At 51.4% G+C, this 15,631-nt stretch overlaps 1 protein-coding gene across 3 annotated transcripts in view; it reads right to left on the reverse strand.

Annotated features, from left to right (window-relative positions):
* ANGPT4 (angiopoietin 4) overlaps nt 1–15,631 on the reverse strand; it is a 52,726-nt gene that overhangs the window by 15,032 nt on the left and 22,063 nt on the right. For 2 of the 3 annotated variants that reach the window (XM_075563859.1, XM_075563861.1), the window contains exons 2-4: nt 3,885–4,040; nt 1,765–1,886; nt 14–246 (exon numbers count right to left, since the gene is read on the reverse strand). In XM_075563859.1, the coding sequence (XP_075419974.1) occupies nt 14–246; nt 1,765–1,886; nt 3,885–4,040 (511 nt within the window). The remainder of the gene's footprint in view (nt 1–13; nt 247–1,764; nt 1,887–3,884; nt 4,041–15,631) is intronic. The other variant, XM_075563860.1, reaches the window with a different exon arrangement.

Consider the following 15,631-nt stretch of genomic DNA (forward strand, 5'->3'; position numbering starts at 1 on the left):
CCTGTGCACTCACCTGGGGCCTGGGCAACAACGTGCACCAGGCGGTTCACTGACTCCAACAGCTGCCGCTGCTGGCGCTGGAGGAGGCTGGAGTTGCTGCTGGCGGCGCGCAGGGTGCGCTCGAGGCCCGCGAGGGCTCCGCTCTGGCGGCCCAGAAGGCGCTGCAGCTGTTCCTTCTCCCCGCGGAGGCTGGCCAGCTCGGCCTGCTGCTGAATCTCCAGGGCATGTACCCGCGTCTCCAGGGCGCTGTGGGGCAGGGGCAGGGGCGGGTGGGGCGCACAGGAGAGGGGATGAGGCTGCTGCACTGACTGGCGTTCACACCCTGGTGTGCCCCCTTGGGTCCCGGGCATCTCAGCGGTACAGACTGGGATGCAGGGCTCCCTGGCCTTCTCCTGACCCAGTACACTGGAAACAACAATATCATCTATCCTGTTGACAGACCACTGACTTGTCTAGTGTGAAAGATTTATCCTTTCCAGGAGCCTGAGCTTGACAGCTTTTCTTGCACTCAGTGCAGACCAGAGATGAAATCATCTTCGGAGACCGATTTCTCTGCCTTATCTATACCCCATGACTAATTTTTTTTCTCTTTGTAATTTAAAGGGTGTACCCCTTGTGTGTATTGGTTCCGAGATACAGGACACCCTTTCTGATCCTGCAGGCAAGAAACAGGTCACTCTTATTGAATGAAGGGGGAAGTGCAGAGTGGAGACCCAAGGCCCAAGTGTCGGCCACTGGAGATCCCCTCATAGAGGGGTTTAGGAGAGGAGATGGGTCAGTCAGGGTGCGAGGTAGTACCGATGAAGAACACAGCTTTCCCCCAGATCCTGGATGCTTCCTCCCCCCAACTACCATGATCCAAATTCTACCTTGCAGGGCTGGACAGGGCAGAGGTTGTACACTGGTACATATGAGGGCTGGAGGTACAGGGAATCCAGGGTGGATGATACTTTCAGGACCAAGGGTGTGAGGGGCGATGCTGGGAGAGTAGAGGGTGAGTGGTTTGGAAAGGGGGAACTGATTACAAGAATCCACATGTGACCTCTTCCCTGGGAGAGGGACGGCAGAGAAGGGGGGGAAGGGAGACTCTGGACAGGGCAAGATATGACAAAATAATGATGTATAAATTACCAAGGGCACATGAGGGAGGGAAAAAAAAAGAGGACCTGATGCAAAGGGCTTAAGTGGAGAGCAAATGCTTTGAGAATGATTGGGGCAGCGATTGTGTGAATGTGCTTTATACAATTGATGTATGTAGATGTATGGATTGTGATAAGAGTTGTATGAACCCCTAATAAAATGTTAAAAAAAAAAAAAGAAACAGGTCACTCACTGCCCTTGCATCTGGGGCGGGACCAGAGCTGGAGATTTATAACTAAGTCCATCGAATGAAGGTGTACAGGGTGAATTGTAGGGTACGGGCATTATGTCTCCATCAAGACATCAGCGAGGGAGAGTGAAAGCAAAGAGAAGCAAAGACATGTCCTCTCCCCGGTCCCACTCAATGCAGGAGACTCAGGCCTAATGAGCACGGGCACCCAATCCCAGCCAGCCTTGGTGCTCACTCTCACTCCCAGCTTCAGCCTGGACCCCAACCTTGGTCCTGATCCTTACCCTGGCCCCTGCTAAGCCGCCAACTCCAAGTCTAGCTCTAGCCGCCCCCAAAAGATCTCTTGTCTCAGCCCTAATCCAGACCTCTAGACCCAGCCTCTGTGCCAGAGACCATCCAAGTCTAGGCCTCGGCCCTGGTCCCCAGCCCCTCACCTGCTGCGGCCCCGCAGCCGGTGGAGCTCGTGGCCCTGCAGCAGCAGCTGCTTCTCCAGCTTGTTGGTGGACAGTGAGGTCTCCAGCAGCTGGATCTCCATGCGGGACGTCTGGTTCAGGACCTGGCCCAGGAAGCAAGGGGGTGAGTCATGGGGGCCACGGAAGGCCCACAGCAGCAGCCCATCTGCCCACAGGCCCTGCCATTCCAGAAGGGGAATGACCTTGGCCTCCACCCAGCCATTCATCCCTGGGGTCATGCGCACATGCACCGACTCGCTGGCTCTCCCTGAGCTCACGAAGTGCTCCCTAAACTTGCTCTTCCACACCTTTCTCATCTCCACAAATGGCTGCTCACCACATCCATGCAATCCGTCAGCAAATCCTACCTTTCTCTCCCTCCACAGCTCCCACCCTGGCCCTGGGGTCCTGTGCCAGCTTCCTCACGGGACGCCCTGATCCTACACTGTCCCACGCCCCCTGCAGTCCATTTCCTGCTCAGCAGCCTGGGAGCCACCTTCCCAAACAGCCCTCTGCTGCTCAGGATCCTCCGATGGCTGCCATGCCCGGTAGCGGCAAGGCTCCAGCCCTGGCCTGGGCTGGCAAGGCCCTGTGATCTGACTCCTCGCCCACCACTCTCCCTAAGCAGGTGCCAGTCAGGCAGGCCTCCTCCATGTCCCCTGATTCCATTCCACCCATGGGATTTTGTATTCTGCTCTTCAACCTGCCTGAAATGGGCTGCCCCCAGGGCCTCCAGCTCTAAGCCTCTCCGTGGTGAGGACTTCCCGGCTCAATGTGCAAAGTTGGAACTCTGCCCTCCTGCCTCTCCCAACACGCCTCTGCAGCCCTCCATCACACCAGCACCACCAAAGTCACCCTGGATCATAAGCATGCCCTTTGTGCTCCTTTAAGGAGCTCTGGTGGCACGGTGGGCTGCTAAGTACACATATGGCGAAGTATAAGCTAAGTATAACTCTAGCAGTTCGAACCCCTGGCTCTCCAAGGGAAATAGTGGGCTTTCTACTCCCGTGAAGAGCGACAGTCTCAGAAACCCACAGGCGCGGTTCTACCCGGCCCTACACGGTCATTCTGAGTTGGAGCTGACTCATGGCAGTGAGTTTAGTTTTGGGTTTGGTTCTGTAATAGCTGAAGCATTGGGAAACTCGAGGGGCGGTTCTCCTCTGACGCAGAGGGGCTCTATGAGTCAGAATCCACTCTATGGCAGTTTGGGGAGTTACTGTCTCATTAGAAAGGAAGTGCCTTCGAGGCAGGCGTTTGTGCCTGTGTTGTTTACTGCTACAAACTTGAACCAGGCATCTCGAACAGCGCCTGGCACGCAGGAAGGGTTCAATACAGTGTGCCCACATGCCATGTGGTTGCTCATCCAGTCAGCTTCCCTGTCCCCCCATTGACTCCCTGTCCCCTTGTGACTCTTTTCCTGGCTGTCTGCTGTCCAACAGCCTTGGCCCACTGAAGTCTGGTTGTGTCAGGTGCCCCGAGTCCCTCTTGATTCACAGCAGCCCCTGATGGAGTGGAGCTGCCCCACAGGGTTTCCTAGGCTGCAGACTTTGAAGAGCACCAGGCCTTTCTCTCGCAGACCCACTGCGTGTATTCAAACACCAGCCTTTCTGTCAGTAGCTGAGAATGTAGCAGTTGTCCTACCAGGACTGCTCCACTGATTCCTCCTGCCTTGTTAATGATTCATCTTTCCCAGGGCCCTGTGAGCTGAGCCCCCTGAGGGCAGAGGAGCCCACTCCTCCCTCCCAGGGCCCAGCACAGAACCCTTGCCCTGAGGAGGTATTCTGTAGGTATGTTTGCTGAGGGATGAAGGAAGGCCCCCATGCCTGGGACTCTGCACTGTGGTCTCTTGAGGCCTGGTAGAGGAAGCAGCGGAGGGCCTAAAAGCAGAAGCTGACTTTGCCTGGCGAAGGCCTGGGTGTCTGTTGAATTTCTGGAATGGAAATTGGCTGACGCTTGCTTTATGCCTGCCACTGTGGTGGATACAGGTGACACAGAGACAGCGGACGCATATCTGGGGTCCACCTTCTGGGGCTGATGGCCAGGGGCCCCTGACCCCTCCAGGAACATCAGACTGAGGCCTGACCACCGCTCCCGCTCTGTACCTGGGCCTCTACACTGGTCAGCTTTCGGGTCTGGGCGGTGGTCTGGTTCAAGAGGTTGGTGCCCAGCTCCAACATGGTGGCTGTCTGGTTCTGGACCATGTGCTTCTGGGCCTGCGCCAACTCCGACCTCAAGTTCCTCTGGATGTACCTCTCGAGCTGTGGGGAGACCGTGGACTGGCATCATGGACTGGACCGTGGACAGGCCCTTCTCTGTGTCTCCATGGAAAGACACAGAGCCACCAGGGGAGCCCTCCCCTGCCTCAGAACTTGTCAGGCCAGGCCGCCGTTCCTTATCACCTGGACTATTCCAGTTGTTTCTTCTTGTGCTCCTCTGCCCCCCCACCCCCCCCAGTTCATCCTCCACTTGGTAGCCAGGGGAATCCTGTCAGCTTGGGTCATGCTGCAGCCTGCCTTTGTTCAACCCTTCCCTGGGTTCCCACCTCACTCAGAAGGAAAAGCCGCCGCCCCCACCATGGCTGCAGGTCCCCCCGCCCCCCAGGCCTGGTCTGGCTCCCACTGATTCATCCCACCCCCTGTGCTCAGACACACTTGTTCCTCTAGGCCATCCTGCCAACACAAGCCAGCATGCGCCCACCGACTTCAGGACCTTTGCACATGCTGTTTCCTTTCCTGGGATACTTGCTTCTCAGGTATCCGGGGGTTTGCTCCCTCACGCTATTCCAGCTCTCTTCATACCAACACCTTGCATCCCAACTTTCCACTGTGCATCATCGGCCTCACCCTCCAGAATGCTGATTCCATGAAGCCACAGATTATGCCAGGCTCACTCAAACTTCCCTTCTGTCCAGTACCACGCTTGGCGTCCAGTACATAAAACCAATACAAACCCACCGCCATTGAGGTGATTCCAGCAGCTCTATGGGATTAGGACGGGGCTGCAGACCACAAACAAGGTCAGGGGTTCAAATCCCCCAGCTGCTCCAAGGGGGAAAGATGAGGCAGTCTACTCCCATAACTGCCTTGGAAACCCGCAGGGCAGTTCTGCCTGTCCTGTAGGGGCAGTCCAGTGAGAATGGACTCAGCAGATTGGCGGTTTGGTTTTTGGCCCAGGCTCCGAGGGCTGAGCCAGCCAGCAGGGGGTGGGGCACACTTCTTTCCCCCTTGTGAGCTCGCAGGTTCATCCCCCAGAGCTGCACTTTCTATTTCTGGCGCAAGCCCATCTTCCATCTTCTCCATCTGCTGAACGGGGGGGGGGGGGGGGGAGGGTGGTCCGCCAACCCCCAGGGCCCTCCCAGCTCTGATGTTCTTGGACACAGCCTCTATCTCTGCGTTCTCTCCTAAGAACAGACATGGGTCAGGCGAGAAGCCAAGATCTAGGTGCGAGAATGGAACAAGGCTAACAGCCATGAGCTGGGCTGCCTCCTCCACTCTGCGCATGTGCGGGCCATCACCGCCAGACACCTACCCCCACCCCCACCCAGGCTCCTTCCCTCTCCTCTGCCCGGATTCCAGAGACGAGGATGCCAGACAGTACAAATCCTGGGGCTCCTGGGAAGACCACTAGTGCTTCCCAAGGAGAGGTGGTGACCTGTGGGGAGCAGGCTCTGGGTGGTAGGTTCCAGGTATGGAGCTGGGCCCTGTCCACTTTCTCCTGGTCGACAACGGTCAGATCCAGAGAAGGGAACTGAATGGACCAATCACTGCCACCAAATGGATCCTGACCCATATCCACCCATAAAGGGTTTCCCAGACATAAATCTTCAAGGGAACAGACAGCTGCCTCCTTCTCCCTCAGGGTGGATAGTGGCCTTGAACCACTGACCTTTTGATCAGCAGCTCAATGCCTAACCCACAGCTCCACCAGGGCTCCTTTTGATTAGAGCTGAAGTTCTAGTGCATGGGGACTCGTGAGACGTGTACTTTTCCAGGTTTCACCCCAGATATCCAAGCCAGATGCTGGGGTGGTCCTGGAGACAGGACCAAAGACAAGCAGGTCAGAGTCTCTGGGGGACTTTGTCACTCAAAACGATGGATGTGGATCCACTCCCCTCCCCTGCAAAGTTTGAGAGGGTCTTTGGTAAGGTGGGGAGAAAGACAAGCTTTCTATTCTCAGAGAGTCAGTCTCTGGAACCCACAGGGGAAGTTCTGCCCTGTTCTGGAGGTTGGCTTAGGCTTGATGGCAGTGAGTTTGGGTTTGGGGGTGGGGGAGGGCAGTAGTTGCCAGCTCTGGCTCCTCCCTGCATGACCTCTCTATCATTACCCACCCCTCTTTCCCTTTCTGCTTCATCTGGGGTAGGCCTTCCTCCACCAGAGGATCCTTGGTGGATGCAGCAGTGAAACACTAGACTGTTAGCTTGAGGGTCGGCGGTTCGAACCTAGCAGTAGCTCTGGAGGAGCGAGATGAGGCAGTCTGCTTCCATGGAGATGTGTCACCTGGGAGACCCAGTGGTCTGCAGGGCCACAGCAGTTGAAGTTGACTCAATGGCAGTGGGTTTGGGTTTTCCTGTGCCAGCTTCCGAGGAGGTGTCAATGTGTGACTGGTGGGGACTCACCGGGGCAGATCAGAGTACACAGAGTTGTACCGAGGCCAGTCTTGGACTTTGCTATGGGTCACCAAGCTCCTGGGACCTGGTGTAAGCTCATAGTTGCAGGACTTTCAAATAGCAAGTTTCCCCCTGAGACGAGACCACCCCAGCTGTCTCCACCGATACGCACAGTTGCAGGTAGACAGATAATCGAGACTTTCCGAAGGTCACCCCACCAGGCAGGGGCTTCCCCGGGCCTGCTGAACTGAGTTGGGAACTCAGGGTGACAGAAAGTCATCTGAACTGGCTGACGTCCCTAAGCATCCTCCCTGTCTCCCCACGTGTCCTGTGGCTGCAAGTGGTTGGGTGGGGCAGAGGCCACCCACAGCTGGGGTCCATCACCCAATTCACCACACCCACCCACCAGCCTGGGTGTGGGCCAGATGGGCCGGTTCAGCTGGGCTGGGGTTCTGGCAACCAACATCACCCTGTGTGTTGGTGGGGCTGGGGCTGGTCGAGGTCACAGGCACCAGCTAGAAGGGTGGGGAGGGAGCCCAGCAGAAAGGCCACCCCAGGATGGTCTGTGGGTCTTCAGCTCCCCCCCTCCCCTCCTCCTCCTTTGCCCTCACACAGGCAGATTCTTAGAGTGGAGGTGGTGGTGAACAGGGCCCAGCCACTCACCACCCTGTCTCTAGACTGGAATGAGGCTGAGCTGTGGCCCTGGGACTACTGCCCTGTCTCCCTTCCATCCTGGGTTCAAGTTCTGGCTTTGCCCCACTGTAGCTATGGGACCTTGGGGAGTCCCTCCCATTTTTCTGAGCCTCTCTTTACAACTCTATGACTTGGGGACGCTAGACCCTGCTCTTTGTTGAGGAGGAGTCCTGGTGGTGAAGTTGCTGCCTGTTGGGCTACTAACACAAGGTCCGTAGTTTGAAACCACCAGCTGCCCCACAGGAGAACAATGAGACTTTCTGCTGCCGTCAAGCGTGACAGTCCCAGAAGCTCACCGGGGCAGTTCTGCCCTGCCCTGCAAGGTCTGCTATGGGTTGGCACGGACCCGGGGGCAGTGAGTTGTTGTTGTTGTGGAGAGGACATTTGAAAAGGGCCCAGAAGGAGAGCAGAGAAACCTTCACAGGCAGAGGCTGGAGGAAGACGGATGTTGGGAGCGAAGACTTCAGCTAAGGATCTGGGGGTGGGGTGCTGCTCTCAGGGACCACAGGTGATCTGCGTGAGCATGGGTTTCTCAGCGCACACTTACAAGACCAAGGGAACAAAGGCAACTTCAGTGACTGGCACTGGGACCCCCGCACCCCGTGGAGTCCCTTCGGCAATGAAAAGCAGCTTCTGCTGGGTCACACATACATGATGCTGAGTGGAAGAAGTCAAACACAGAAGCGTGCATACGGTACGACTCCATTTATATGACTTTCCGGAAATGATACAAACCGAGGCGTAGAAATCATGTCCAGGGGTGCCAGGGGCAGAGAGCAGGGGCGGGGCTGAGGGCAGGAGACGCGTGAGAACTGCTCTGGCAGATGGAAGGTGCTAGCCCTGTTCTGACGGGGCAGGGCGCCGTGGCGAGACTCAGCCGCTTGCCCAGACTTTTAGGACTGTGTGTGAACCGCACCTTAGCAAGAAAGCCACACGCCGGTTCTAGACAACGTCTCCTCACGTCGCATCTGTCAAAACAAAGTGCTTCTTCAGACCAACCCCAACCCCCTGTGAGTTCCGTTCCAGACTCGGGAATGGTCAAGTGTTGGGGAGCCAGTTCCAACTCCCAGCGACTGTGGACAACGGGATAAGACGTGACCACGCCACACTCACACGTGTCGCTCTGTCTGAGCTCATGGTCGCAGCCACTGCCAAGCGATCCTGTCCAGGGACCTCCCCCCACCCCCACTGCTCTACTTTACAAAGCGCGATGCCCTCCAGGGACTGGGGGATTAGGAGTGGATAAAACCGCCATGAGTTCTGATTCCACAGCACCCCACGAAGGACATCAGTTCATTTCCAATGAGTGATGCTGTTCAGGAGAAAACAAGGCACAGTAATGGGCAGGTGAGGAGGCAAGTTAAACCAGTCTCACCAGCTGTCAGGAACCCAGACGGAGGCTGGGCAACCGCAGGGATTCCAGCTAGAGGGAACGGCATGTGCAAAGGCCCCGCGGTGGGAGGTGTCAATCATCTGTTCTGCTGGAAAAGAAGATCAATAACAATGATATGGCTTGTGCGTGTGTGAAGGGGGGAGGTACGAGTGGTTTTGATTTGAAAACGGCGTCTTGTCCACTGCAGACAAAAACCAGCACCGCAAACAGACCGCCTTGTAGCTGAAGGGTCTGGGTTCGGATCCATCCCCACTTTCAATTTACTGGCTGGGTGATCCTGGGCAGGTGTCTACCTGTCGGGCCACCTTTCTAAAATGAGGATTCTGGGGCAGCTTCTGGAGATGAGCCTCATTAAGAGTCTGGTGCCTGCTTAAGGTCATAACACACATAGCCGTCTAGATTCCAACCTGCCCACGTCTGCTTTAGCGCAGCAGTTAAAAACACCGAGGCAGGTGAGCGGATGATCTTCACCTGAGTCACAATAGAACGCTTTTAAAAGAAAACAATGGAAAGAAGACACAAAACAATATTGTATGGAATGTTGAAAACCGATTTCCTCTGTAAACCTTCACTTGGCTCACAATTTAAAAGCGAGAACGGAATGAAGCGGGGCTGGGGGGGAGGGAGAGAAAGAAGGGAGGAAGAGTTAAGTTGAACCTCCGCAGGGTACTGATGTGAAAAAATGTACCCCCACACTGATGAATACACAGAGACAAGCTGCAGCACATGACTGACAGCGAGGGACCGTTTGTGTGTAATGTAGATGGAAACAGTCTCCAGTTTCATGTCTACAGATGAAGGGCTAGAAGACACAAGCCAATAGCAGGGGTTTGCGTCAGCTTTGCTTCTGATATACACATGGTGATGGCGAAGGATGTGTTTGTATGCCTTTTTATGTTACATCCCCCTTGTTTGGATTTTAAATCCTGAATAAGAATGTGTACTATGATAATCAATATACTGATTAACAAATAGTGTAAACTGTTGTTATCAGGCTCGTTCCAACTCACAGTGACCCCACGTGTAACAGCATAAACACTGCCCGGTCCTGCGTCATCTTCACAATCATTGCTACGTCTGTCTGCACTCATTGAACTCACTGTTGTAGCCCCTGGACCAGTCCACCTCCTGGAGCATCTTTCCCCTTCTGGCCGAGTCTCTGCTTTACCAAGCACGCGGTGGCCTTTTCTAGGGACTGGCCCCTCCTGATGACATGTCCAGTGTGTGAGACCAAGTCTTGCCATCCTCCCCTCTAAGAAGCATTCGGGGTGTTTGTTAATGATATATTTACGTTCTTCACTAGCACCGTGATTCAAAGGCATTCGTTTCTCTTTGGCCTTCCTTATTCATCGTACCGTTTTCACGCGCATATGAAGCAATTGGAAATATCACGGTTTGGGTCAGACACACATTCTTCTTCTTTGCTATTCATGCTGTCAAGAAGTGGCCGGCAGTATGGTCACTGTGCTCTTGGTGTTCGGTGCTATCGAGTTGGTTCTGACTCATAATCATTCATGTTCAGCGCATCAAAATATGGCCTGATTTTTAAAAAAATCATTTTATTGGGAGCTCTTACAACATTACATACATCAGTTGTATCAAGCATATTTGTAAATATGTTGCCATCATCATTTCCAAAACATTTTATATGTGTCTTATGTTTGTTTTTCTTACTTTTATTTGGGGGCTCTTTCATCTCTTATCACAATCCAGTGTGTCAAGCACATTTGCACATATGCCGCCATCATCATTTTCAAAGCATTCTCTTCCCACTTGAGCCACTGATACCAGATCCCCATTTCTTCCCCCCTACCCCACCCCCTGTCCCCTTCACAAACCCTTGATAAGTTATAGATTATTTTTTCAATACCTTACATTGTCCTCCATTGCCCCTTACCCACTTTTCCATTGTTTGTCCCCCTGGGAGGGGGTTGCATGTTGATCCTCATGATCGATCCCCGTTTCCCCACCCTCCCCTAACCCTCATGGTATCTCAACTCTCACTGTTGGTTCCGAGGGGTTTATCTATCCTGGACTCCTTATGTTGTGGGCACTTATCTGTAGCAGTGTGCGTGTTCTGGTCTAATCTGATTTGTAAAGCAGGATTGAGGTCATGATAGTGGGGGGAAGTACCAAAGAACTAGAGGAAAGCTGTGTCTTTCATCTGTGCTATACTGACCCTTACTGGCTCATCTCTTCTCTGTGAGCACTCTGTGAAGGAATGTCCAATTGTCTACAGATGGGCATTGGGTGACTACTCCATGCCCCCCCCCTCCAACCATTCACACTGGGTATGATTTTGTTCTGGGTCTTAGATGCCTGGTACCTAATCCCATTGACATCTCATGATCACACAGGCTGGTGTGCTTCTTCCATGTGGGCTTTGTTGCTTCTGAGCTAGATGGCTGCTTGTTTATCTTCAAGCCTTTAAGACCCCAGATGCTATATTTTGATAGCCAGCACCATCAGCTTTCTTTACCACATTTGCGTATGCACCTGCTTTGTCTTCAGGAATCGTGTCAGGAAGGTGAGCATCACAGAATTCCAGTTTGTTAGAACAAAGTGTTCTTGTGTTGAGGGAGTACTTGAGTCAAGGCCCAATGTCTGTCTGCAACCTTAATTCCTTAATTCTTAGCATATAGATATGAGTACATAGTTCTATTCTATCTATCTATCTATCTATCTATCTATCTATCTATCTATCTATCTATCTATCTATCTATCTATCTATATGCCTCTATTTAGACTTCTATAAATGTTCTTTGCCTCCTGGTTCTTTCCTCTATTTCCTTTTACTCTTTTCTTGTCCCACCATCATGTTCGACCTTTATTTGGGTTAGTGATTCCTCGCTGCTACATTGCCCTTGATTGAGCCCCACTAGGCATCCTATGCCCTTCTCTCCATTGATTTTAGTTCACTTGTTGTTCCCTTGTCCCTGGGTTGGTTCCCTCCCCCTTCCTTTCTCCAACCTCCCCTTCTCCTGTATGCCCCCGGAACCACTGGTCCCATTCTTCTCATCTCGGAATGATTTATGCCACCTATATGATCTAGATAGACATGCAGATACATTAATAAAAAGCCAAGTAAAACAACAAAGGAAGTCAAAACCAGCAAAACAATAACAACCAAAAAACAAAATAGCAATAACAAAAAGAAAGCCACTGACAAATATGGAAAAGCCTATAAATAGTTCAAGGTCTGCTTGTTGGCCTTTACGAGTTTTTTCCAGTCGAGTCTGATGGGGTGCCGTACTCTGCCTCCAAAGTCTATTTCTGGCATTCCCCGGGGGTTTCCTCACTTTGCTCCCCTTGCTGCTCTGTTGCATGCCCTTGGTGTTCTGCCCAATGTGATGGGGTCAGGTTGTTCACTATTCCCGCACGCTGTCTCCAGTGTTGTCCCCTGCAGCACTATGGTTTAGCGATTTGGGACCATCCTCACAATTGTTATGCTTGAGCCCTGTGTTGCGGCCAATGAATCAATCCACTTCTTTGAGAGTCTTCCTCCTTTTCACTGTCCCTCTGCTGTACCAGGCACGGTCTCCTTCTCCAGGGACCTGTGTGTTCGAATAATGTCCAGAGCACATGAGCTGGACCTTGCCATGCTCCATCATAAGGGGCATGCTCGCTGTTATTCCTCCAAAACGATGTCTTTGTTTTCTGACAGTCCATGGTAAACCCAATATTCTTTGTCAAGACCCCAATTCAGATGCACTGATTCTTCCTTGGTCTTCCATATCTGCACGCCTATGTTCACAGCCATCGAGTCCATTCTGACTCATAGAGACCCTATAGGATAGGCTGGAACTGTCCCTGGGGGTTTGGGGAGCGGAACTGTTTATAGGAATAGAACACCTAGTCTTTCTCCTACAGAACGGCTGATGGTTTCAAACTGCTGACCTTGAGGTTAGCAGCCCAAAGTGTAACCAGCTACATGACGGGAGCAACAGAAAACACCATGACTTGGATCGGGAGCAGCTTACCCCTCAGTGTGACATCCTTGCTGTTCAACACGTTACAGGGGTCCTGTGCAGGAGATTTGGTCAATGCAGTTCAGCATTTAACGTCTGCATTGTTGCTTCCATGAGGATTGAGTACAGAACCAAGCAAAATGAAATCCTAATAACTTCAATCTTTTCTCCACTACCATGATGTTGTCTGTTGGTCTAGTTGTGAGCATTTTGGTCAACATTGAGCTGTAATGCACACTGAGGGCTTGCAATCCTTGATTTTCATCAAGTACTTCAAGTCCTCCTAGCTTTCAGCAAGCAAGGTTGTGTCATCTACGTATAGAAGGTTGTGAATAAGCCTTCCTCCCACCCTGATGCTGAATTCCTCTTCATATAGTTAAGCTTCAAATATGGTGAATTATTTGCTTAGCAAACAGATTGAGTAAGTGTGGTGAAAGGATACAATCCTGACACACACCTTTCTGATTTTTAAACCATGCAGTATGTTCTCCTGTTCTGCTGAACGACTGCCTCTTGATTCACATGCAGGTTCCTCCTGAGCACAGTGAAGTGTTGAGGGAAATTCCATTCCTCTCAGCGCTATACGACCCACACAGTAGAATGTCTTTGCATAGTAAGTACAGTACAAGGAAACATCTCTCTGGCTTTCTCTGCTTTCAGCCAAGCTCGGCCTGACAGCAGCAATCACATCACTCGTTCCACGTGCTCTTCCGAATCCAGCTTGGATTTCCGGCAGCTCCCTGTCTATGCACTGCTGCAACCACTCTTGACGTGTCTTCAGCACAATTCTGCTTGTATGTGAGATCGATGCTGTTGTTCAATAAATTCCACGGTTTAGTGGGTCACCTTACTTAGGGATGGAGATGAATATGGGTCTCTTCCTGTTGGTTGGCCAGGGAGTTGTCTTCCAAATTTCTTGGCATAGGTGAGTGAGTGCTTATAGGGCTTCATCAGTTCAACTGGTATTCCATCAATTCATGGAACCTTGTTTTCCATTAAAGCTTTCAGTACACCTTTGACTTGTCTCTTCAGTCCCATTGGCTCTTGCTCATGCGCTATCTCTTGGACTGGTTGTATGTCGACCGGGTCTTTCTGAGACAGGGACTGGGTATCTTTCCATCTTCTTTTGATGTTTCTTGCATCATTCAGCACTTTGCCCATGGAATTCTTCAATAATGCGATTCGAGGCATGGTATTTCCCCTTCATTTCTTTCAGATTGAGCTATGTGGAGTGTGCCCTTCCTCTCCAGGTCTTGGTGCATGTCATTAGAACATTTTACTTTTTCTTCTTGAACTGCCCTTTGAACTCTTCTAGTCAGCTCTTTTACTTCATCACTTCTTCCATGTGCCTGAGCTACTCTGTGTTCAAGAACAAGTTTCAGAGTCTCTTCTGACATCTGCTCGGATCAATTTGGTTTTTGTCTTTTTCATGATCTTTGGATGCCACCTCACAGCTTGTCAGGTTTTCTGTCATTGGTGTTCAGTGGTCAAATCTATTCTTGAGATGTTCTTGAATTTAGGTGAGATATATTCAAGGTTGGGTTTTTGTGGTTTTTTTTAACTCTATGGGCTTGTTTTGATTTTCTTCAACTACAACCTGAATGTACATATGAGTGAACAATGGTCTCCCTGTTCTGCGGTCTCTGGCCTAGTTTTGGCTGTTAATACTTTGCTCTCCATCATCTCCCCCAACGGAAGTACTCAGCACGATTCCTGTGTATTCCATTTGGTGGGGTCCGTGTGTGTAGTCACCATTCATGTTACTAGAAGTCTTTGTTCTTGCAAAATCCTACCATGTGATCTCCAGCTTTGTTTCTATCACCAAGGTCATGTTTCCCAACTACTCTCCCTTCCCCTTTGTTTCCAACTGATGCATTCTAAAAACCAATAACGATCAATTATGCATCTTGAGTGCATCCTTGATAACTTTTTTTCATCACTAGCATGAGTGGTTTGTGTGTAAATTTGCTTCATAGTTGAATTGGCTGGATTTCCTCACTTAGAAATGACATTATCCTATCACAGACAGTGATGCCATTCATCTTGAATTTGTCATCCCCACCACAGTAAGCCATCAGATTGTTTGATTCAAAATGGCCAGTACATGTCCATTTCAACTCACTAGTGCCTAGGATATCGATATTTGTACATTCCATTTTACGTTTGACAACCTCCAATCTTAGATTCGTACGTTGAACATTCCACATTCTGGTTATTCATAGATGTTTGCAGCTGTCTTTTCATTTTGAGTTTTGCCCCATCCAAAAACGAATGTCCTGAAGGCTTTGCTACCACAGGCTCTACTCCATCCAAATCACTATGGCCATCTCTACTTTGAGGAGGCAGCTCTTCCTCAGTCGTATTTTGAGGGACTTCCAACCCGAGGGGCTCACCATCCAGCACCACTGCTAACAATGCTCGGCTGCAAGGTTTTCAGAGGCGAATCCCTCAGAAGTAGACAGCCCATTCCTTCTTCGTCGTTGTCTGTTCTCAATCAGGAAGCCTGAAGAGCAAGCAAGATGTTCCCAATTGATGTCCCTGAGCTCACAAGGGAGCTATGAATAGAATTCACTGACTGTGAACTTGGATGAGAAAAGTAACACTCCTAGCCCCCTGCTAGCTAAAGTGAGTTGTCCCCATAGTAGTCACTACAGGTCATAAGCTATATTGGATTCAGATGGCTGCCATGCGTTGGTCCGTTTGCTGTACTGTAGAGGCTCTCACGTTGTTATGCGATTGGAAGCGGTGGCACCGGGGTTTCGAATTTCAGCAAGATCATCCATGGTGCACAGGCTTCAGTGGCGCTTGCAGATGAAGACAAACCAGGAATTAAAACCTGCTGATCTACTTCCCAGACGTTAGCCACCCAAAACCCTGAGGACCACAACAGAACACTGTCCCGTGTGGCCCTGGAAGACGAGTCCCCGGGGCACTCAGAATACACAGCGGCTACATTGGACTCGAGCATGCCAACGATTGTGAACTTGGCACAGAACCGCGCAATGGTTTCTTCCATGGTGGGAGATTATATGAGTTGGAGCCGAACTGGAGGCAGCTCACCACAACAATGTCTACTAAAATCAACTGTGCCCTCAGTGCTGAGTAGATCGCTGGCAGATACCAGCAGTTGGTGCTTGACTGCTCACCTAGAGATGGGCGACTTGAAGTTATCCAGCAGTGCTGCGGAAG

The sequence above is a fragment of the Tenrec ecaudatus genome, chromosome 12 (genome assembly GCF_050624435.1).
Source record: "Tenrec ecaudatus isolate mTenEca1 chromosome 12, mTenEca1.hap1, whole genome shotgun sequence".
Classification (NCBI taxonomy): Eukaryota; Metazoa; Chordata; class Mammalia; order Afrosoricida; family Tenrecidae; genus Tenrec; species Tenrec ecaudatus.